Raw genomic sequence first — 24,731 nt, 5'->3', positions numbered from 1 at the left:
ACTGGAAGAGGAGGCAGCTGCAGGAAAGTTGAGGTTGGAGTGGTCTGTGGGCAGAACATAGGGACTGGGAACATGGCCACCACAGCTGCAAATCACAGGCTCTTGACTGTATCATTTATTCCCTGCCTCCCCAAAAGTAACATGGACAGCACGGGGAAAAGACAGGCACAGGAGCAAAGAGCACCCCTCGTCCACGGCAACAGCGGGAAAGAACTGCAGCTCAGCTCAGGAGCCTGGGCTTCTGGGGCAGGGCCGAGCTGTCAGAGGACTTCCTGAAGCTCACGTTCCCTCAGCCTCTGACATATGGAACTCCAGGTAAGCTGACCGCCCCCCACAGGCCTGGAGGGTATGTGGGGTCGCAGGCTGGAGCAGCCTACAGGTCCCTCCAGCTCTGATCCCCTTTAGCAAGGCTCCCCAACCCCTTTGTCAGGTAAGGCAGAGGCCTGGCTTTCCTGCGCTTGAAGGCCTCCAGGTCCCGGTGGGTGCTCATAATCAGCCGACTGTAGAAGAAACAGGGAAACGAGTACTAGCTGGAGCCTCCCCACTGCATGGGCCTGTCTCAGCCACACCTGCCAAGTGGCTTCTCACAGGTGCACAAATGGCAGGTGCAGGCACATCCTGTTCTTTGAATGTAAAAGCCTGAGGCATGTAGGTCAGAGGTGATAGTCAGGATTCTACCACACAAATGTGGAGAAAGGCAGCCAGGGCTGGGGCCACCAGACCCCTGTGCTCCACACCTAGAGTCCTGCCTCAGTTTCTACTCTGTTCCCTATCCTCTCTGGTGACTTGAGTTGCCCTTACTTGAGACTGGAGAGCTCCATCACAAGGCCGCGCACTGTATCCGTGGCATCCTGCATCCTGCAGTCCTCCTGGGCCCAGGTCTCTGTAGGGGGTCTATCAGGAGAGAAAGAAAGGAGCGTCCTGGTTAGCCATTCACTGGGTTTGAGGGCTTATAATGGCCTGCCCATTTCTAGCCGCCCCTCCCCTGCACCGAGAACATCCCACCTTCAAATCCTGCCACACATGCTGCCATGCTTGGGCTGCTGCTGTGGCCTTCCCTGACCTTCTCCACTAATGGGCACCACCTGCCCTCGCCTGGACCCTGGCCCTGTGCGTTGTCTCTGCTCAAACCACACTGAATTATTCCTGGCCACTCTTCCAGTTTATCTTGATGATCAGATTTTAACTCCTTGAACGACCCCTTAACACTTATTTAACTCTAATTTGCTTCCCATGATCCCCAGCACTCAAGATACTCTGGACGAGGACATGCCGCACCATTTCCTAAAGGGATGTGTAGCCTCTATGTATGAGCAGAGTAAGGGCCCTGTCGGCTCAGGCTGACAGCTGTCTCTCTCTCTGAACTTTCTATGCTCAGGAGCTCCAGATCTGCCACACAGGCTCCAGGCACCTAATGGTGGCAGCCTGTCAGGCCCTCGGCTTTCCTAGAGTTTCGTGGACTCTAGGACCCACACTGGGGTGGCACAGACTGTGGGCTCTTTTTCACTAACTGTGGGTAACATGGCTAACCTGCTTCTGGCACACTGACGCAGGGAGGGACTGCTGACAGTGGCGGGGGAAGGGTACATGTTACAGCAGGCTGGAGGAGGGACGGGGACAAAGGAGGTCAGGGTGGCATCCTAGCCCTCCTTCACGATTCTGATGGAAACAGAAACTTGGCGGTAAATCATTGATAAGTCTCTGCAGAGACACAGTCAGGCTCAAGTGCAAGGTAACAGAAGGGAAGGCCTGCAAGGGCCAGACAGGGTAGTGAGGAGAAAGGGGGGCAGTCCCTGGGGTCCCTGCCCAGAGCCAGAGTTTGGGGCAGCCGCAGACTGTTTCTGCGCACAGATCCCAGCCCCGACTAGACGCCCGTTTATGGAGCTCAGGAACACCCAGGCTCCTCTTAGGAGGACACCCATGCACAAAGAGGCTGGAACAGTCTAAGGTGCTGGAGGGACTGCCGCAGGGGACCCAGCTCCTAAGAACAGGCATTTTGGATGTGGACCATGGGCACCTGAGTTCCCAGGACATACGGTGTATGGCAGTTTGAAAGACAGGCCCAGCTCCCATTCTGGATTGAAGACTTTCCAGCCTACCTGGGCTGAGCTTTGGCCACTGCCTTCGGGGATCCTCCAGTGGCATCTGGGCTAGGAGCAGGCCAACCAAGGCCTGGCACACTCCCTGCAGGAAAACCCTGGAAAGAGTAGGGCCAGTGTGTGAATCACCGTGCCTGGCAGAAGGAAGCAGCACAGGACCTATGTTCACTTCAGCTGAGCTCCTGCAGAGGAAGCATGATGCCAAGCCCAGCTCCAGACAACTGCTCTGCCCTCCTCTCTGCTCTGTGCAGCAGGCTGCTAGGCATCGTGATACACTGAGTTTCACCCCAATCACTGAAGTGTCCCAAAGTATCTTAAAGATCCTGGAGCAAAGCTGGGCATAGAGGTGCACATCTTTAATCCCTGCGCTTAGGAGGCAGAGGCAGAGGCAGGCTTATCTTTGTGAGTTCAAGGCCAGCCTGGTCTACAAAGTGAGTTCCAGGGCTGCATAGTGAGACCTGTCTTGAAAACCCAGAAACCATGGCCAGGCTTGGTGGTACATACTTGTAATCCTAGAAATTTGGGGGCTGGGGCAGGATTGGTGCTTGTGAGTTTGGGACCAGCTCCTAGGTTTTAGGCTACCCTATGTGAGTGTGGTCATTGTGAAACTGATATCCCGCCCCCTTTAAAAAGAAGAAAAAAGACCCTGAAGCTGGGGCACATGGAACTGGGGGGGGGGGGGTTGAGGTCAACGTGGCCTGCAGAAAAAGTCTAGGGACCCAGCGGCAGCAGCAGAAAGGAGGTGGTGTTATGAGCGTCCTATAAGGGAAAGAGTTTGCAAACAGGTTGGCATGGGAATTCATGAGGGGACAGTGCTGGACTGGTGGTACAGACCTGGGGGGTCATTTGAGCCCAGCCAGGGCAACCTTGCAAGCTCCATCTAAAATAAAATGAAATACGACGTTTGTATTTGTTCATCCTACTACACTGCTGAGCTGTGTGGAAGAGAATCTCCCCCTAGAAGGGGCCACACTTCCAGAATGCCTGTGGGGTGTTACCTTTGACAAAAGGGGCTATGGCACTTTAAGTCCTGGAAGCCTCAGCCAAATATGACCAGCCAATGCCCAATGCCCCAAACCTAGGATCTGCTTTCCCCAAGTACTAGGGATGGAGCCCAGGGCCCACACACGCCATTCAGCCATGCCAGCTGTGGCAGCTTCAGACCGACACTGGAGCCGTGAGGAAGAAAACACCAAATTCCTAGCAGGAGAGCACTGTATAAGGCTGAGCCTGTCACTGCAGGGTGACTGGATGTGAGGTCAGCAGGAGACCCATTCCTGATCCTAGGTGTCCCTGTGTTGGGAGGTAGAGCCTCTGCCTTACAGCCTGGCTGGGCTGCTGCTGGCCTTCCAGTGGGAACATGCTCGGTGGCTGGTCACCCCAGTTTGTTCAGGAATACCCAGTGTCAGAGATAACCACTCCTAGGCTGGCACTTCCTGCTGTCTGACAAGCTGAATGCCAGGTACCTTTGGTCTTGATAGGTTTTCTTTACAGGGGTGGGATGGAACCCCAGCTTCTCATAGTGCTAAGACAAGCCATGTTGGCCTACGCCACAGGCCCAGTGTCCTGAGAAGCATAGCCCAGCAAGTTCCCCAACAAGGATGGAAGGGAGGCTCTCCCCATCTCTTTGGTGCTAGGATAGAACCCACGGCCTAGAAGCATGGCTGCCTGTTTCTTGGATTGAGCACTAGGTAAAATTCTTTGCTTGCATTGAGGGGTTGTGTCTTATGAAAAGCCTCTCTCAAAGTGGCAAAATGGACTAGCTAAGTATATCAAAGAGAGGTTGTTGGTCAGTGTGAAGTCTTGGCTCTTTGGGAGGACACTCGCATAGCCTGCTGGAGACCACCAAGCTCTGTTCCAAGGCAGAACGACTTTAGACTCTCTCCAGCAGAGGTAGGTGTATCACAGGCTCCTCCTCTCCAGCAGGTGCCTGGCCTCCTTCAGCCTCTGTACCACACCCTGTGTAGGAGAGAGCTGCCTAGTCTCAGGGTGTGGCAGTGCCGCCCTTTGTCAGATCAAGTGCAGCAACAGACAGCAGGGCTGCTTTTTCCCAGGAGGTGAGGCTGACAGGAGACCTTGAATGGCTGGCTCAGAGGCACAGAAGGCTACATCTGGGCAGCTGTGGGTGGACAAGACCCTTAGGAACTATAACACAAAGCACAACTACTCACGTGTCTGCAGGAAAATGATGTCAACATTCCCAGCAAGTCTCGAGAGAGAGTGAGGGCTCTCTCCAGTTCAGGGGTGAGTCCCCTTCCTCCATCTGCTTACGGGCACCAGCTTCTTCAGGGTGTGACTAGTAGTGGTTTTGCACACCCCCTTGCCACTAATAGATGCTGGGCATGGGTGGCACAGTTTAGGGCTCCAGTTAGAGCAGGGAGGGAGGCCCCAGACAGACGAAGTTCCTGTCTCTCCCTATCCTAGGGCTCCTTAGTCACACAAGCCAGGCCCACATGGATAGCCAGCAAGTCTGCCTTTCAGGAAAACCAGATTCCACTGTGCCCAAAGTTGCTGTGAGTCCTCCACCCCCCAATGTCTATGCTACAGAAAGGAAGTGTCAGACACCTCAGCCCCAGCTTGCCTCCGAATCTCACCGACCGGGGTGTTATGTGTATGTGTTGAGCACAGGAAGGCTCTTACCTGCTCAGGTAGGGCCTCCACGTTGGGGACATCCAGGGCATCTTGTATCTGGCTGTCGGGCAGAAAGTCTAGTTCCATTGCTGAGGACTCAGGCCATGTAGCCTGATCTCTAGAACTGGGAACTGACTGCTGCTGTCCTGCCAGAATTATGGGAATTCCTGGGCTGCTAGGACAGGCCTTGGTCCTCTGGGGAAGATCACTAGCTGCATGGCTATGCTCTAGCTGAGAGGAGGTATGAGGGGACAGACTGAGGCCTTCAAAGTCTTGATGGCAGTTCAGGCTGCTCAATCCCACTACCCTTTGGTTCGTGGCCTGTGCCTGTAAAGGCAGCATTCCTATCCCTCCTGGTAACTGTCCGTCAGAGCCAGGATCCTTGGTCTTGACAGCTGGACTCATTTCCTGTTCTATACAGCCTAGATCTCCAGCATCCACCATGGGCTCTTGTTCCCCAGGAACTGCAGCCTCAGGTAGGCTGGCCAGGATGTCACCAGGGGATCCTTCTTCCAGCCTGGCCTCCTCAGCAAGAGGTGTGTAGCCCAGTAGAGTCCCACTGCAGCCTCCACCAGGGGTCTGCCGATCCAAAGAGCATGGCAGCACGGCCTCCTCTGGAACCCTCTGTTGCAGCACAGAGGGATCTAAGCTCACATCTGTGTTGACACTGTCCGTAAGAGAGGCTTCTGCTGGGCTGCTGCAGCGCGGCACTGCGCCCGTGCTACTAAGCATGTGTGTGGTGACAGGCACAGCAGGGTCTGGGGCAGAAACTGATGCTGAAATGTAGAGGATGCCTTCTCCTTCCTGGGGTTCCCCAGACTGCTGAGCCCCTGCTCCTCCTCCTTGGGCACCTCCTTCCTGTGGGGCTCTGCTGTCTGCCTCTCCCCCTTCAGCATCACCATCTGACAGATGCCTTTCCTGGCTACTACTGTCTTGAACCCTGGCCCTCTGCATCTCAAAGTCATTGTTCTCTAGGCTTCCAGTATCTGATGAGAGGCTCCTCTCCTTTGAGCAGGTACCATCTGCCCATGTCTTGTCTTCTGGTCTCCTGGCATCGTGGAAAGGGAACCTCAGGGACTCCTTCTGTGGCTGGCTGCCTGCCTGGAGGGCACCCAGCTCTGGCCATGTTTCCTGTGGAAATGGGAGGATTCAGTCCTGGCCTGAGATAATCAAGCACTCTGAAGGCCTTTCTAGTTGGTACAAGCCCTGTCCTCAGGATCACGAGGTACCACAGTGGGGTCCAGCAACTGCTCTAGACAGAGCTTTGTGCTGAGGCAGGAGGACAGGAAGCACATACATCCCTCCTTTCATGGGGCCTTCCCTGCCAGCAATAAGCACTCAGGAGCTCATAGCATAAAAATCCAGATGACCCCGAGAAACCCTGTCTCGAAAAGCCACATAAATAAATAAAATCCAGGCTGTAGGTTGTGGGGTGGCTCGGTAATGGATTGCTTGCCTAGTTACACAGGCTCTGAGTTCTAGCCCCACCCCCAGAGTCAACGAAGGATTTAAAGACCCTGCTTCCAGTTGACCCAATGGCACTTCACACACATCAGCTTATTACACTGTGTGTGTGTGTGTGTGTGTGTGTGTGTGTGTGCGCGCGTGCGTGCACGCACATCATAACCTAGATGTGAGTCTGGGGAAGACCTACCTTCCAGCTGTGGTGGTGCACATCTGTAATACAGCACTTGGGAGGTAGAGGTATGAGAATCAGGAGTTTTAAGGCTAATCTTGGCTACATGCCACCTGTCTTAACAACCTCTCCCTCCAGAAAGTGCCACCATGATGAGAAAGCTAAGGAGCTGTGGCAGCAGTGACCTTCCACTCAAGCAACTCTTGTTCCAGATACACTGGTTTTGAAACTGGGTCTCCCTGTGCAGCCTCACTGGCTTGGAGCTTGCTACATAGACCAAGGTGGTGTGAACTCAAAACACATGCTTCTGCCTCCCAAGTGAGAATATCTTTTTTTTTTTTTTTCTTTTTTTCTTTTTTTTTTTTTTTCAAGACAGGGTTTCTCTGTGTAGCCCTGGCTGTCCTGGAACTCACTTTGTAGACCAGGCTGGCCTTGAACTCACAAAGATCTGCCTGCCTCTGCTGGCATTAAAGGTGTGCACCACCACCACCTGGCTAAATCGTTTTTAATATTACTGTTGTGTATATGATTGTTTGATGTGTGGGAATGATAGGTATATAATGTGTGATTCATTTATGTGTGAATGGGATGTATACATATGTATATGATGTAATGCTGTATATGATATGTATATATAAGTGTGTAGGGTGTATGTGTCTGATATGGGGGGATGTAGGAGAAAATGCAGGCGTGACCCAGCGCCCAGCCTACTTGGCACACTGCACTTCTAAATAAGGAGCACAGAAGACCGTGCTCCTGAAGTCAGAACATGAATTCTGAAGTAGTCTACGGACTTCTGCACTCTCCATGTCTCCTGTAATGTGCTTCCGAATAGAGACCCTGGTGGTGTGAACTGTCCAATCAGTGATAATGTGCTAACCAATCACAGTCGACAGGCTTCCACTATGTAAGTGGTTGCTCATGCAAATTGGTGGATGGTGCACGCCTTTAATCCCAGCACTCAGGAGGCAGAAGCAGGTGGATCTATGAGTTTGAGGCCAGCCTGGTCTACAAAGTGAGTTCTAGGACAGCCACTGCTATATAGAAAAAACCCTGTCTTTTCGATCCCAACCCCCCAATTTCCCTCCCCCTCCCAAGATCAGTTCTCATGAAGCCCAACCTGATCTGAAAGGCTGGTACATAGCTCAGGACAGCCTTGAACTCCTGATCTGAAAAGCTGGTACATAGCTCAGGACAGCCTTGAACTCCTGATCTGAAAAGCTGGTATGGAGCTCCGGACAGTCTTGAACTCCTGTTCCTCCCATTTCCACCTACCTCCTAGGAGCTGGGTTTCAGGCAAGCACCATCAATAGTTTACACAGTGTTGGGGATGGATGACCCAGGGCTTTGTGCATACTAAGCAAGTGCCGTACCAAACATCCCCAGCCCCAGTACTCTATTTAAGTTAGTGTGCTGAGACAGAAGCCAGGGTCCTGTCCTGGCTACTCAAGTGCTGTCCCACTGAGCCATTCCCCAGCCCTCACACTCACCGCTAGGTTACTCAGGTGCTCCCAGTTGGGGACTACTGCAAACCTGCTGCTGCCAAGGCCACCATGCACTCCCTCCAGGGGCATGTGTCATTGGCGACATGTCAACCCCAGGACTCAGGACGGCCAGGCAATCCTAAGACTCCTGAGGGCTGGAGGGATGGCCAAGCAGTCATGGGTGGATAGTGTTCTCACAGAGGACCTGAGTTTGATTCCCAGCACCCATTTCTGGGGTTCACAACTGCCTGCAACTCCAGCTCTGGATCCTCTGAAGAGCAGCTAGTGCTTCTAACTGCTGAACCATCGCTTCAGCCCCCACATTTTTTTAAAATTTATTTTTATTTTTATTTATTTATTTATTTATTTTTGGTTTTTCTGAGACAAGGTTTTTCTATATAACAGTCCTGGCTGTCATGGAACTCATTCTGTAGACCAGGCTGGCCTCAGACTTACAGAGATCCCCCTGCCTCTGTCTCCCGAGTGCTGAGATTAAAGGCGTGCACCACCGCTGCTTGGCTCCCCCACATTTTTAAATGCTCCTGACTTGCACAGAAGCCCCCAAGAAGCAGAGGAGGCTCTCAGGAAAAATATACTACCTTTCTGAATTTGACTGTTTCCATGCAAGCTGTGAGCCATGGCACAGAGTGGTCTCAGATGCGCTGCTAAGCATGCAGTACATACTGGGAACCTGGAGTGTGCTGCGATGGCAGTGGGGGCAGAGGCAGAGAACCAGACGGTGTGGTGTCAAGGAAGGCCAAGGTTAACCAGCAGGAGCAGCCAACTAAGGGAAGGGAGGCTCTTACTTGGCTTCCTGTGCAGCTCTCTGGAACCTCTTCCCATGCCTTGGCTTTTCTTGTTATTGTCTTCTTTGGTTTGGCAAACTGGGGGACAAACCTCCCAACTGAGTTCTGTAAAGGGACACAATAAAAAGCAGCAGCGTTGAAGAGTGGGGTCTTGGGAAAAGCAGCCCCCACACATCCTTTTATTTGTTTTCCAGTACTCGGGACTGAACTTCCCTGCATACTAGGAAGCACTCTACCACTCGGTTACAGACCAGTCTTACTCTTCCTTCCTTCCTTCCTTCCTTTCCTTTCTTTCCTCCCCTTTCCTTCCTTTCCTCCCCTTTCCTTCCTTTCCTTCCTTTCCTCCCCTTTCCTTCCTTTCCTCCCCTTTCCTTCCTTTCCTCCCCTTTCTTTCCTTTCCTCCCCTTCCTCCCCTTTCCTTCCTTTTCCTCCCCTTTCTTTCCTTTTCCTCCCTTTCCTCCCCTTTCCTTCCTTTCCTCCCCTTCCTCCCCTTTCCTTCCTTTCCTCCCCTTTCCTTCCTTTCCTCCCCTTTCCTTCCTTTCCTCCCCTTTCCTTTCTTTCCTCCCCTTTCCTTCCTTTCCTTCCTTTCCTCCCCTTTCCTTCCTTTCCTCCCCTCTCCTCCCATGCCCTCCCCTCTCCTCCCCTCCTTTTGAGACAAGCTTTCTCTATGTAGCCCTGGCTGTCCTGGAGCTCACTCTGTAGACCAAGCAGCCTGCCTCTGTTTCCTGAGTGCTGGAACTAAAGGTCTGTCTCCATGCTAAGTTCTCCCTTATTTTAAGTTCCACCCCCCAACTTGGAATTTTGGTTTTGGGATGAGATTTCATATAACTTAGGCTGGCCTTGATCTTGCTATATGGCGAGGTTGACCTTGAACTCCTGGTCCTCCTGTTCTCACCTCTGGAGTGCTAGTTACAGCATGTCCCATCATACCTGGTTTATGCAGTCTTGGGGATAAAACCCAGTTCTTCATGTACACCAGGGCAAGCATTCTACCAACTGAGCTACATCCCCAACTATTCTTCCTCTATCCCCACCCCCCTTACCTTGTTTCTTGAGACAAGGTCTTACTTTAGCCCAGGCTAGTCTAGAATTTGCTATGTAGTGCAGGCTGGCCTTGGACTCAGATTCACCTGCCTCTGTTTCCCAAGTTCTGATTAAAGGTGTGCACCACCGTGCCTTGCTTTGATTCCCTTTCCTGGAGTCTCACACAGCAGCTGTCTTCTGTCCTTGCATGTCCCTGCATTCCTGTGCGCAGTGAGAGCTGCTGGCCATTAACAGGATATAGACCAGGAGGCTCACCTGGGAAGGAGGCAGGGGGGCTAGCTCTTCTGGTGACCCTGGGAGGTCAGAGGCAGCTCTTGTGTCTTCCACAGGGCAGCTAGGTGGGGAGAAGCAAAACAGAAGGACTGGGAGTCCTTCCAGGTGTCACTTACATATCAAGACAAAGGGAGGTCAGGGGTGCAGCTCCAGCAGGGGAGCCTATGGGTCTATCCCCAACACATGCTCGCATACACACACACACACACACACACACATATATATAATATATATATATATTATATATATATATACCACAACATACTCCTACACATTTTCTCAAAGGACAAAAGGAGATGAGAACTTAAATGAAAAGTAATTCTGAATCTTCCAGGGAGGGCCTGGAAATTCCTTTTCAGGGTTCAAAGGATACATCAATTCCATATGCCTGACACAGGGCTGAGGATGGAACCCAGGGCCTGGCACCTGCTAGGCAAGTTCTTTATCACTAGGCTCCCAGATTGAAACCATCATCCTGCTTTGAAAGGGTGAAATTTACAGAGAAGCATGATCAACATATCAAGTGCAGTATTGCTGAGCAATAAAATCAGAGTCTGGGAAGATAGCTCAGTGGGAGAAGCCCTTGCCACATGAGCAGGCTTATCAAAAAGGTAGAGGAGTGGTACAAGAGCCATAACCCCGCATCCCATGAGAAGGCAGGAGAACCCCTGAAAGCTTGTGAGCAGCTGGCCTGTCCATAACAGAGCAACAGACACCCTGTCCCCAACAAGTGGAAAGTCAGCACTGACTCCACAGGTTGTCCCTGACCTCTGACATTCACACAGAGGATGTGCTGCAAGTCAGCCCCCATTCACACACAGCAAAAAAGGAAGGAAGGAGAGAGGGAGGGAGCAAAAAGACAAAAGAAAATCCTAACCAGGCTGTGGTGGCGCACACCTTTAAACCCAGCACCCAGAAGGCAGAGACAGGCGGATCTCTGTGAGTTCAAAGCCAGTCTAGTCTACAGAGTGAATTCCAGGCCAGCTAGGGCTGCTCAGTAAGACCATGTCTCAAAATATTTTTAAAAATATCTTTTAGGTGCTAGGGGTAGCTCAGTAGAACAGACATGAAGAGGGCTGGATTCCATCCCAGCACTGCAGAGTTTTACAAGTTTTACACTAAGGTCATTCGTGTGGCTTCTGGAACACCAGCTAGATTTTTCTCCACATTTTGTTGTTTTATGTCCCCCCCCCCCCCCCCCCGTGTCTTTTTCTGTATATGTGCCATTTCTTGTTTTTTTTTTTAAAGAGTTTTATTTGTTTTATGTATATGAGTGCTCTATCTGCATATACAACCTTATGCCAGAAGAGGGCATCAGATCCCACTATAGATGATTATGAGGCACCATGTGGTTGCTGAGAATTGAACTCAAGACCTCTGGAAGAGCAGTCTTAACCACTGAGCCATCTCTCCAGCCTCATAGGTGCTATTTCTTAGTGAACATTTAAAAAAATGGCTCAAGATGGGTAGAATCCCTACCCCACCCCACCCCGGTCTGTCCAGGAGGCCTCACAGCCATGCATCGCTACTGGCCTAGAAGTGAGCAGAGAATTAAATCTCTGTGGCTTTCTGAGAGTGTAGCTAGAGTTTTCCTGCCTGGCCCACAGTCAGGACAAATCTCTCTCACCGGCCAGTCTCACAGCCGTCAGACCCAACCAAGTAAACACAGAGACTTATATTGGTTACAAACTGTATGGCCGTGGCAGTCTTCTTGCTAACTGTTCTTACAGCTTAAAGTAATCCATTTCCATTAATCTATACCTTGCCACATGGTTCGTGGCTTACCGGCATCTTCACATGCTGTTTGTCATCGTGGCGGCTGGCAGTGTCTCTGAGTCAGCCTTCCACTTACCAGCTTTATTCTCCTCCTTGTCCCGCCTATACTTCCTGCCTGGCCACTGGCCAATCAGTGATTTATTTATTGACCAATCAGCAACACACTTGACATACAGACCATCCCACAGCATGAGAGGAAGGATTGGGTGATGTGTGGCTCACACAACAAGTCTGCAGAGTTAGCAAGACTGCTGTGACCTGAAACCAGACAGACAGACAGACATACAGAACAACTGTATTCAGTAACCATGGTCACCTAGCCCACAATGTCTTCCCCAAAGGCTTTGTTCCCAGTTACTTTGCGTTTCCTGATTCCACTGTCTTCCTTCCTTCCTTCCTTTTGGAGAGAGTCTCACTATGTAACCCAGCTGGCCTCAAACTAACATACCTGCCCCTGCTTCCCATGTGTTGGGATTAAAGGCATGTGTCACCATGATTGGCCTGTTTTTCTTTTTTTTTTTTTTTCTTTCTTTTTTCTTTTTTTGGTTTTTGGAGACAAAGTTTCTCTGTGTTGTTTTGGTGCCTGTCCTGGATCTCACTCTGTAGACCAGGCTGGCTTCGAACTCACAGAGATCCACCTGGTTCTGCCTCCTGAGTGCTGGGATTAAAGGCGTGTGCCACGACTGCCCAGCTGTTTTTCTTATACATGTGTATACATGTACATGCATGCACCCAGAGGACCACCTCAGGTGTCATCCTCAGGGCACTTTGAGACAGTCACTCACTGGCCTGGAACTCACCCATTAGGCTACAGTGACTGGACAGTGAGCCCCAGGGATCTGCCTGTCCTACCTCCGCAGCCTAGGATCACAGGAGCACACCACAATGCTGAGGCTTTTGTACATGGATTCCAGAGATGGAGTCAGGTCTTTGTGCTTGTGAGAAAGGTGTTTTTCCACCTGAGCTGTCTTCCCAACATCAACCTGTCATGTGGCTGAGATTGAGACTGGATGGGTGTTAACTGTGACCTTCCTGGGCCAGGGAGGGCTGCGGTAGTGGCGGTTCACCCTGGTCCACTCCCCTGAGCTTGCTGTGAATTACTGAAGCAGAAGCCTGCTGTAAATTCTGAGCCACCTACCTGGAAGCTGTGGGTCCTGGTTCCTCCCCACCTGGTTCTCCAGATGCTGCAGGTTCTGAGCTGTCTTCTGACTCTCTGGAGTGGTGTGACTGCATGAGCATGGAGCTCTGGGGGCTTCCAGGGGCGTCTTTCAGCCGTGGGTTCTTGGAAGGCTTTGAGAGATGGAGGCCATCCCCTGGTTGGAGAGGGAAGTGAGGGGCAGGGCTGCAGATCAGACATGGCACCATTGTCAGCTTGAGAGGGCCGCAGCTAGACTATAGGTGAGTGGGTTAGTGTTGAGTGTTGAGGGTAGGAAGGCCAGTTCTGGAGCTAACCTGATGATGGGGACGGGAGAGAGCCCCATTCAAGATCCAAGGACCCATTCCCTCATGTGGCTATACAATTAGATTTTTTTCTTTTCTGGTGAGACAGGATCTGGGCATGAACTGCCAAAATGTAGGAATGATAGGTGGCTTGCATTTTGGAAGTTGATTCAAGGGCTTTGTGTGTCCATGTGCAAGTGTACCTGTTTGTGCATGTGTGTAGGGGCCAGGGGGTGAACATACAGTGTGATTGCCCAGGAGTCACTCAAGCTTATTGGTTGAGACAGGGACTCTCACTGGGACCTGGAACTCACAAGTAGGCCAGGCTGGACCAGGGACTTCCTGTCTCTGCCTTCCCAGTGCTGGATTACAGGTGGGCCACCTTACAGGTGCTCTACACCTGAGCAGTCACCTCAGCTTTAGTCTGTAATTGGCTATGACTAGCTAGAATCCTTTATTTATATTACTTTTAAACTTTATTCTATATATACAGGTATTTCATCTGCATGTGTGTCTGTGACCATGTCCATGTTTGGAACCTGCAGGGGCCAGAGAGGGCATCAGATCCTCTGGGACTGGAATTACAGACATTTATGAGCCCCACGTGGAGACGGGAAACAAACCCACATCCTCTGGAAGAGCAGAACATCCTCTAGCTCCTGCGATTAGATCTTGAAGCAGCTTGGCTCCAAACCACACAAGACAGGTGGAACCAGGCCCTCTCTCCCCTGGGAGAAGTGTGGCAGGTCTCGGTTCTAATGGTAGAACCGTGTCTGAGGTCCCCACGAGCCTCCCCTTCTTACCCAGGGCTTTCTTTTTCAAATGACAGTGACAGTGCTCCTGCTGGCCTCTGGGAGTACCGTTATCTCCTGTCTCCTGTAACTGAGTGACATGCAACAGAGCTTGTCCTCCTCTGTCTTCCTGTTTTGACTAGAGGGATGTACAGGACAGCACTGGTGTTCAAATCTAAAGCGATAACTAAGGAAGCACACGCAGAAGACAGGTGTGGCGGTACATGCCTTTAGTTCTAGCACCTACGAGGCTAAGGTAGAAGGATTACATGAGACCCTGTTTCAAAAAAAAAAAAAAAAAAAGGCTTCCAGAACATACCCTCATCAGGCATAGACAATGAAACCTGAAGTACACAGGAGGCCCTAGACACCTGCAGTATATATCCTGGAAAAAGTGGGGCCACAGGGACAGGAGGCCTCTTGGTTCCTTGTGTCTTGGCATGCCCATCTGTCACTCAGGTAAAAGAGGCTGTCCTTTCCTTGCCCTTGGTAGCCTAAAACTAAAGATTTTCTTTCTTCCCTTTAAGAAGAGATCCTCCTGCCTTACCCTTACAAAGTAGCTATGGTTACAGGCATATGCCACCACACCCAGCATTACACACGTGTGTATATGTAGATATAAAGAAGTCCTCTTGGTCAGTACTGGAAATGAACCCAGCACACCTAGACTAGGTTATCCCCTGGCCCCGTGCTAGGGGTTGAATGCAGGCCCTCACACGGGCTAGGTAGCTAAGTGGCCTACCACAGAGCTACATCTTTAACCCAGTTTTAAATCTTGAAATCTCTGCAATCCAGGCCAGACTTAACTCTGTTCTTTTGCCTTAGCCTTCCAACTGAGACACTGCATGCCTGTGTCGCCAGGCCCGGCTTGAAGGACGGATGCTTACTTACATAGAAGCCAATCATGGCTGGCCTTTCAGACCTAGTCACATTCTAAGCCTGCTTTCAATGACCACAGCAAGTGCACATTCTAGTGAGTTATATGTGCACATTCCTCAGACCTGGTGAGCTACGAGGAGACTTCAAGGCTAATCTTCCTCATTTCCTCAAACAAGGTCTGGTGGTGTATCCCAGGCTGGCCTTGAACTGGTACTCTCTGCTTCAGTTTTCCCAATTTGGGGTAACAGGGAGACCATCACACCTGACCCCTGGTGCCATTTTCCAGGCAAGAAAGCTGTGGCCAAGCAACCAAGAACGAGATCTGATCCAACTCCAGAGCCTGCACATTCAAGAGTCTGTTGTGGAATATTACTTTAACTGTGAGAGGTGTGTTACATTTATTTATGCTACATTTGTTTATTATGTAAAGATATGTTGCTGTTTCACCTTGCCTGCCTAAGGCACCTGACTGGACTAATAAAAATCTGAACGGTCGATATCTAGGCATTAGAGGGATAGGTGGGGCTGGCGAGCAGAGAGAATAAGTAGAAAGAGAAATCTAGTCTTGGAGGAACGAGAGAGAAGAGAGAACAAGGGATAAAGAGAGAGGGAGACGCCTGGGGCCAGAAGCCAGGCAGCTGCCAGCCAGACATGAGGAAACAGGAAAGTAAGACAGACAGAATGAAAGGTAAAAAGGCCCGAGGCAAAACATAGATAAACAGATTAAAACAAGAGCTAAGATAAGGCCCAATATTCACAACTAATAACATGATTTGGGAGCTGGTTGGTGGCCCACAAGAAAGCCTGCTACAAGAGTCCTTTGTACATTTATAGCGCGCCTACTGCATCCTGGGCTCCTTCCCAGACAAGTAGAACAAAACAGAAAAACTGAACCTGAACACTGTCTTTCTGGAATTCAGTCAGACTCTTGCCAGGCTCAGCTCAGGTACTAATTTTTTTTTTTTAGAGATCTGGGAAAATGACTCAGCCAGCAAAGTGCTTGCAGTACAAGCATGAGAACCCAAGTTCAAATCCACCATATGCATGGAAGAGCCAGGAATGGTGGCATCGGCTGTGTCCCAGCTCTGGAGGGCAGGAGAAAGGCAAATCCCTGGAGCTCGTTGGCCCAGTTGGTGAGTTCCAGGCCAGTGAAAGACCGACTCAAAAACCAGAGTGGAGAGTGAGTGAGGAAGACACCTGACACTGACCTCTGGCCTCTACATACATAGGCACATGCAAATGCACACACACTGTTCCTACACGCACACACATGAACACATACAGCAGGGCGAGGATGGAACTGAGGACCTTAGGTATGTCAGGCAAGCATTCTACGCTAAGCCATGCCCCAGCCCTCCAGTCCTTCCTTCCTTCTGCGACCCTGCAGGGGCAGTAGTATGGGGTGTGCTCCATCCTCTGCTCACACTGCTGCCCAGACCCTCCTTTCACAGGTACCTGCTCCAGCTAGCACCATGGAGCTAGCAATTCCTAAGGTTCCCACCTCTCTCTCTGCCACAAAAGGCAAAAATAAATTGTTTTGTTTGGTTGGTTGCCTAAGTTTGATCCCAAACAGCAGCTTGCTTGGCTGACTCAATGGACATTTGTATCAAAATAAAACACTTTCATTTGTAACAGTATGAAAGTACTTGCTATGATCAGTCCCCACAGGACTAATTCAAATCAAGTAAGGCAGAACCTTGTGTTCCACACCCAAACCTACAGATGCAGGAGTAAAGGACCCGTTCTCACCACTGGCCAGAGCCTTCTTCCTTCTCTACTGCATCTGTGGCCACACAGAGAAAGGCCAGTAGGGCTGTGCGGCCTGAGGCCATGAGAGGTAACCCGCCATGGTGAGCCAACTGTCCTGTTTTCTCCTCAAAGGTCAGAGCAGTCCTTGTGCCTCCAAGTGGTCTATGCACTCTGCACAAAACAGGTATGAGCTGTTGGTCATTTTCTCTGAGGGAAAAATGTACACCATTTTAAATTCATCCCTCCTTGCCAGGTGTGGTGACACACACCTTTAATCCCAGCACTCTGGGGGGGGGGGGGGGGGGCGGCAGAGGCAGCCAAGGCCAGCCTAGTCTACCTATCAAGTACCAGCAAACTACACAGTAAGACCTTGTCTCAGAAATAAATAAAAGTTCATCCTCCCCAAGGAAAGAAAATGCTACTGCATTTCAGATACCTTAGTAACAGAACACCTGCAATACCTCATGGAATTCTGGGTGTTTTAAAGCCACTGTGGCCACACAAGCCTATAATCCTAGCATTGGGAATCTGAGGCAGGAATACAAATTCTCATCTAGACTGGACTACATAAAAATAAAAAATGCAGACAAACCAAGTGAAGTGGTTTGAATAAAAATGGCCCCCAGAGTCCCATAGGGAGTGGCACTATTAGGAGGCATGGCCTTGTTAGATAAGTGTATCACTGGGAGCGGGCTTTGAGGTTTCAGAAGCTCAAGCCAGGCCTAGTGGCGCTCTCTTTTCCTGCAGCCTGTGGATCCAGATGTAGAACTCTGCTACCTCTCCAGCACCATGTCTGCCTGCATGCCACCATGCTTCCCACCAATAATATCAGACTAAACCTCTGAAACCTAGCTACGATTAAATGTTTTCCTTTCTAAGAGTTGCTGTGGTCATGATGTCTCTTCACAGCAATAGAAACCCTAGGTGTTATTATTCCTAGCCACTTCTGGAGTCACATGACTGCACATGCACTGTCAGCAGTCAAACAAAATGCTTAGTCACTCTAGGGCCCTGTGCACAGCGTGGTCACATAATCTGTGTGGGGAGCTATGTAAGCCCGTATATGCATGCACGAGGTGACCTATAAAAGCAGGCTCTATAATTAATGAATATCATAAATATAGTTATCGAATGAATACTGCGAATGTAGTCAATGAATACCACAAATGTAATATCATGAGTGTAATTAATGAATATCATGAGTGTAATTAATACCTTGAATGTAATTCATGCCACTGAATTGTGAACTTAAAAATGGTTACAATTGAAAAAAAATCAAAAAATCAAAAATAAATATTTATTATAGAGGAAAAAAAAAGCAGGCTCTACCCTCTCCCTGCTCTCTCCCTCTCGCCAGAGGTAGAGCATACCCTCACCCAACACCTTTCCTTTCAGTACACCCATCCACCTCCACCCTTTCCCTTCCCTAATAAAAACTTAGGGTTCTGTTGTACCTCATGTTTTTTCCTTGCCCGGTAAATAACGCCAACAAATAAATATCACTAAGACACCCAACAACCCATAAAAAGCATTGGGTAGGGGGCTAGAGCACTTTTGCTCCTTTCCCGAGGGCCTGAGTTGGGTTCCTAGCACCCAGGAGATTCATTACCTTCTTTTGGCATGTGCATGCTTTAACTTTTTTTTTTTAATTGGCCATTTTTAATTTTCCTTTTTTGGGGGGAGGGTGGGCAACAGTGACAGGGTCTCATATAACTAAGCTGTAGCCTGTGTAGTCTAGGGTGATCTTGAACTTCTGGTCCTCCTGCCTCCACCTCCCTAATGCTGGGACTATAGCTGTCTACTACCCACACTGGCTTATGTGGTCATGCGGATAGAACACAGAGCTTCACATGTTAGGCCACCATTCTACCAACTGAGCTGAGTTTATTATTTCCTTTTTGTTGTTTTTGTTTTCTCCAAGAAAAGGTTTCTCTGTGTAGCCCTGGCTATCCCGGAACTTGCTCTATATACCAGGCTGGCCTCAAACTCAGAGATCCGCCTGCCTCTGCCTACCATGTGCTGGGATTAAAGGGGAGTGCCACCACCGACTGGCTATTATTTTCAAATGAAGAAAAAGGTTGTTTCTTATTTGATACCAGCCCTTACTTACACACACCAGACAAATGCTCTAGCACTCAGCTACACTCCTGGGTTCTCAAGTGGAGAAAGTTTACATTGTCTATCAACAAGCAGAGCCCATTGTGACACTGAGAACTCAAAACAGAATCGATTAAATCAACATGTAGTGTGCGGTGGTTGTATTCAGTAAAAACACGGGGCCTAGGGAGACGACGGTCATGAAGACATGAGGATTCAGTTTCAAACCCAGTACCCATGTAAAAGCCAAGCTAACTGCGTATCTGTCTATAACCATAGTACTCAGAGGTGGAGTGAGGGATGAAAACAGCCTTACTGAATTGATGAGAGGAGACTCCTGATGCTGACATCTGGCCTCAACATACATACACACCTGCACATATCCACTAAGACATGCACATATCAGAGAGAGGAAAAAAACAGTATTTGAGTGTGCAGACAGTTTTCTGTAGCTATGGGGTCCTTATCTACAGGCTTACACCATGGGTGGAGAAAAACTGCACCTATATTAACCATGTAAAGATATTTCCTGGCCTCCTTCTTAACAACACAATATAGTGATTTACATTCTGCTCAGTATTCCCAGTCATCTAGGGGTTGAGTCCCCTGGTAGATGCTATGCAAACACTCCAGTGTTCTGTATAAGGCACATGGGCATTGTGGACTCTGGTAGGAGTGGCGTCCTGAAGGAATCCAGCTATACAGAGAAGACTATAAAAGTAGTAGTATAATGAGGTTGATTTCCTGTCCTTAATAGTTTGATCACTGTTCTCTGATTCTGTTAGATAGTAATGGAAGAAAGTATCTGAGATTTATCAGTAAGCTTCTATTTCAAAATGAAAAGTTTGGTTTTTTTCTTTTCTTCTTTTTTAAAGATCTTTGAAACAGGTTTCTCTGTGTAACAGCCCTGGCTGGTCTTGAACTCACAGAGATCCTCCTGCCTCTGCCTCCTCAGTGTTGGGATTAAAGGTGTGGGCCACCACCACCTGGCTCACATTTGTTTTTTTCCATTGTGATCCAGGCTGGCCTCCAATTGCTTCAGACTCCTGAGTGCCGGCATTACAGGCTAAGCCACCATAACTGGCATAACAGCTTCTGAAGTCTGGAAGGACAGGGCTCCTGACCATGCTGCTGCTGAGCCATGCCCCCAGCACCCCACACAAGGCTGTCAGAAGCAGTGCCGCACAGCTGTTCCCATGGCAGCTCTGGGCCTGGGACACCTGTGCGACAAGGGCTGTCCTGGGAACTCTAAGTTTGGAGTAGCAGCCCTGGCTGTCACCTGCTAAATGACAGAAGCATCTTCCCTCATCTTTCCCCCGAGCATGAAAATAAAAATGTCTACAATCACTGATGACTATCCTAAGGAGTTGGCCAGATGCCCTCCCAGCCAAGCAAGAGCCAAGATTCTAAAGGGGGAATGCTTGACTAGCATGTCCCAGGCCTGGGTTTATACTCAGAACAGCAAAAAGAAAAATGCCTTTGTTTTGTTTTTTCAAGACAGGGTTTCTCTGTGTAGCCTTTGGAGGTCCTGGAGACCAAGGCTGGCCTTGATCTCACAGAGACCTACCTACCTCTGCCTCTGGAGTGCTGGGATTAAAGGTGTGTGACACCACTGGTTAGGTGACAGAACTGTTTTGAGGATTAGGAGGTATGGCCTTGTTGGAGGTTTCAAAAGCCCACACGAGGCCCAAGTCTCAGTCTTTCTCTCCACTCCCCGTTCCTGTCCCTCCCTTGGGCCTGCTGCATGGGGAAGATGTAAGCCCTCAGTTACAGCCCCCAATTAATGCTTTATAAATGCTTTGGTCATGGTGTCTCCTCACAGGAACGGAACAGTAACTACGACAGCTTCTGTCCACTTGTTTTAGAGACAGGGTCTCTCACTCACCTGGAACTTGCCAAAGGCTGTGCTGGCTGGCCTACAAACTCCAGGAATCGACCCGTCTCTGCTCCTCCACGCCAATACGGTGATTACTAACGTGTCGCCACACCTAGCTTTTCCATGGGTTGTGGGAACTGAACTCATCTTTCCATGGTTACAAGGCAAGCACTTTATCACCTGAACTATCCCTCAATGCCCGAAAAGTGGATTTAACTTATTTATTGGCTTAAAATATACACTCGGGAGGCAGAGCCAGGCAGATCTCTGTGAGTTCGAGGCCAGTCTGGTCTACAGAGCGAGATCTAGGACAGGCACCAAAACTACACAGAGAAACCCTGTCTTGAAAAAAAAATTTAATATTTTAATAATAGAAAAAGTTAATATTTTCTATTGTCATAATTGTTATAACGTTTAATCATGACAAATTCATTTACTTTTTTTAAAATAAGTATGCAACCAACTATTAACTATAATGGAATTCACTAGCAAGGGTAATATCCTCTCAAAAATCTCCATGTCCCAGCCTCACTGGCTTCAAGGTCCCACTGGAACTTTGCTAAACCAGTGTGGGGAATGATGGCCTCTCATAGGAGGGAAGGGAGACAGATCCTGGGCTCCTTAAAACTGAGAATCCAGGGAGAGGAACCAGGAGAGAGGTGTGGAAGAGCTGGGACATAGTGGAGGAGGATCTAGCAATGGGAAAACCACAAGGCTAGGCAGTATTTTCCAGTGCAACCAAGAAATGGTAGACTTAAGCTTTTAGTTTGAAGGGAAAAAATGCATCTTTCATAACTGTGTACAATGTTTCCAATGTTTCCAAACAAAATACTCAGGTGTGCAAAACAAAAAAAAAACAAAACACTTCACCCACAAAAATACACAAATGATAAATAGTTTAGCACAGCAGGAGCCGGAAGGGTCCCCTTCCTCTCATGAAGGCACACAGATGGTGGCCTCCAGCAGTGGGAACCACACTGTCAGCAGGCGGGTCCCTTGGCAGCGGTGGGGTTTATTATTATTATTTAGATAGGGCAAGGTCAACAGGTCATGAGATGGCTACCCTTGGCCACACTGTGTTACAGTTGCCATTGAGCAGGGAACTACAGTTGGCACCCAAGGACACACCCAGGGTCAGTCAGAAGACCATGGGGTGCCTTTATCGGGCTTCTACACTAGGGGTAAATCATAGCGGCAGAACATTTGTCTCACAGCGTGCGGCCCTGGGTTCATCCCCAGCACTGCAATTCATAAATCAAGGCAGGTGCATTTACTATCACTCATTTACATAATTGGGAACTGAGGCACAGACTAATTTATCCACAATTAAGTGAACAGAGCTCAACCAACCAGATTTTTAAAAATCTAGATGAGAAGTTACACACCAGCTGGTCTGGCCTAAACCTTGTGCGGGAATCACCACTGAGGTGGTTATACTTCCATCCTGAAACCTGAAATGGGAAAGACCTCTTGGTCCCTAGCCTTAGAACCAGGGATAGAGGAAATACTAGAACACTTTCACCTTTTACTCTAAATCTTCTGTAATTTCTACTATTCTTACTAGCCTGTGCTAAAATGTCACTATCTTTTAAGGAGCTTAAGGCTGTCATGTTAGCATTCTCGTGAAAAGCAACAATTAAGTACAAGAGCTGGGTGTGGTAGCTAAGGTAGGAGAGTCACCTGAGCCCAGAGGAGTTCAGGGCTAGACTCAGCCAGGTAGTGTGGGAGGGATTACAAGTGTACAGGTGTATAGGCCAGAACACAAAGCCATGTGTCCTTCTTCAAGAGCCTTCCACCTTGGTGTGTGTATGGATTCACCTGCATGTGTATGCCAATGCTCTTACCTGAGTCTGAGCATATAGAGGTCAGAGGTCAATATTAGGTGTCTTCCTTTATATCTTCTAAAACGTTTAAATTTCACTTGTTGGGTATTTTGCCTGCATCACATTGCCCTCAGAGGCCAGTAGTGGGTGTGGAACTGGAGTTACATACAGTTGGTTTTGAGCTTCCATGTGGGTTCTGGGATTTGAACTTGGGTTCTCTGGAAGCAGCCAGTGATCTTAACTCCTGAGCCATCTCTCCAGCCCTAGAACTTATTTTTTCCAGATAAGGTCCCTCACTGAACCTAGAGTCCTGCATTGTGTCTAGACTAGCTGTTTCTGCTCCTCCTCTCTAGTGCTGGGGTTACAGACATGCACTCTCACACCCAGCTGGTATGTGAGTGTTAGGACTCCACTCAGGTCCTCTTGCACACAGCAAGCTCTTTAGTCACTGAGCCATTTCCTCAGTCCCCACCTTGTTTTTATGAGGGTCTCTCACTGACTGGTTGGCCAGCAAGTCACTGGGATTACAAGCATGGGCCACCATGCCTGGCCTTTTAAAAATGAGTCTGGAGATCGGGCCCAGGTCCTCATGCTTGTTTGGCAAGCGTCTTACTAAGCCACCTCTGCAGCCCCACAGTGAGATCCTGTCTATTCATAAAACATCAAAACACCTGGGCTTGGTCCATGGGCCTATCACCTCAGCACTTGGAAAGCTGAGGCGGGAAGATAAGTTCAAAGCCAGCCTGGGCTACATGACATCTTAGGATTTCTATTACTATGATAAAAACATTATGACTAAAAGCCAAGTCGAGGAAGAAAGGGATTACTTCACTTACACTTTTACATCATAGTCCATCATCAAAGGGAGTCAGGGCAGGAACGTGGAGGCAGGAACCGAGCACTGGCTATGGAGGAGTGCTGCCTACTGGCTTGCTTATATCACTCAGGACTACTTGCCCTCAGGCAGCATGCCCCCAGTGAGCTGGGCCTGCCCACATACATCGTTAATCAAGAAAATGTACTACAGACTTACCTACAAGCAAATCTTTTGGAAGTCTTTTCTCAATTGAGAGTCCCTTTCCCCAAATGACTCTAGCATGTGTTGAATTGACAGAAAATGGTCAGCACACATGGCAAGAATCCCCTCCCCATCTCAAAAACACACATCGAAAACAAAAATAAAAAGGTCAACTTGGGACGGAGATGGAGTTTTATGGTAGAGTATTTCTCATGCAGGAGACCTGTGTTCTATGCCCAGTGCCTCAAATAAGTAAGTGAATTCGAAGCCAGACAGTGGTGGCGCTCTGGACAGTGACGGCAGAGGTGGAGGCAGAGGCAGGCGAATCTCTGTGAATCTGAGGCCAACCTAGCCTACAGAGTGAGTTCCAGGACAGCCAGGGTTACACAAAGAAACCGTGTGTTGAAAGACCGAAACAAATAATAATAAATAAAAAGCCAATTTTAATAAACCAAATACCTGAGTTCCGCTGTTGCTTCTTCTTATTCATTTTATCTTTCCCTGAGAAATCTGAAAACAACAAAACAACCCTCCAGCTGTTGCCGGCACCGTAAGACCCATGGGTACCCAATGGTTTCCCTCCTGCTGGGCCCGTCGGGCAGCCTGATGGGGGAGTCAGCTAGACTCCAGCGGGACCCTGGGTGGGACGCCAGACCATAGCCATCTGGGATCATGGCCTGGTAGGAATTCCCACCCTTCCCCTGGGTGAGGGAACTACTCTATAGTCTCTGGGTTGGAGACAACGAGGCTTCACCCCACCCTCAAGCGCCCAAAGCTTATGTATCTGAGATGAGGTGTATTTGGAAGCTTCTGAGAGGCCACTGGAGACCCACCCGAGTAACGGAAGGCTTCAGCAGGGCCACCCGGGGCAGGACTCGCTTCCGGCCAATGTCTTGGGGCTGCGGGACCCAGGCAAGCCAGAACCAACCTGGGCCACAGCAGAGATGGAAGTCGCCCTGTCCTTAGTAGGGACGAGGTCAGCTTGGATCCGATGGGGAATAAATCGCCTAAATTACCTGCGTGATATTTTGAGAAAATGACCACATCAGCAGCCACGGGACCGCGTGGCCGACTGGTGCTGGGGGACGCGAAGCCCTGAGTCTCGGCTCCGTGGACCCAGCGCTCGCGGCGACCCCACAGCGACCGACAGCAGTAACACCCCCGCACCCCCACAAAGCCAGGCAGAACAAGGTACTACAGCGGCGAGGAGCCACAGCCCTCTGGCGTCACGCCGCCGCGCCCTCACACCTGCAGCCCTCCACTTCTTTCCCGCCCGCGAGGCCCCGCCCCACGCACGCGCAGCACCCGC

General features: G+C 49.6%; 1 protein-coding gene across 8 annotated transcripts; it reads right to left on the bottom strand.

The window, feature by feature from the left end:
* Positions 1-80: 80 nt before the first annotated feature.
* Brme1 (break repair meiotic recombinase recruitment factor 1) lies at positions 81-24,730 on the bottom strand. Of its 8 annotated transcripts, none has more exons than XM_059264394.1 (10): positions 24,671-24,730; positions 24,351-24,438; positions 23,882-23,932; positions 12,888-13,062; positions 9,956-10,034; positions 8,657-8,761; positions 4,740-5,861; positions 2,100-2,197; positions 802-894; positions 81-500 (listed from the first exon to the last, which is right to left on the bottom strand). In XM_059264394.1, the coding sequence occupies exons 3-10, from the start codon at positions 23,910-23,912 to the stop codon at positions 374-376; spliced, it is 1,830 nt and encodes a 609-aa protein (XP_059120377.1). In that variant the 5' UTR covers positions 23,913-23,932; positions 24,351-24,438; positions 24,671-24,730; the 3' UTR covers positions 81-373. The 8 variants fall into 8 exon arrangements, with proteins under 8 accessions (XP_059120377.1, XP_059120380.1, XP_059120379.1 ...); XM_059264397.1 differs by having other exon boundaries at positions 24,256-24,438; positions 24,671-24,724; XM_059264396.1 differs by having other exon boundaries at positions 24,621-24,710.
* Position 24,731: the final 1 nt, after the last annotated feature.

This window comes from Peromyscus eremicus, chromosome 5 (assembly GCF_949786415.1).
Source record: "Peromyscus eremicus chromosome 5, PerEre_H2_v1, whole genome shotgun sequence".
NCBI classification, from domain to species: domain Eukaryota; kingdom Metazoa; phylum Chordata; class Mammalia; order Rodentia; family Cricetidae; genus Peromyscus; species Peromyscus eremicus.
This window is presented reverse-complemented; position numbering and strand designations above follow the sequence as displayed.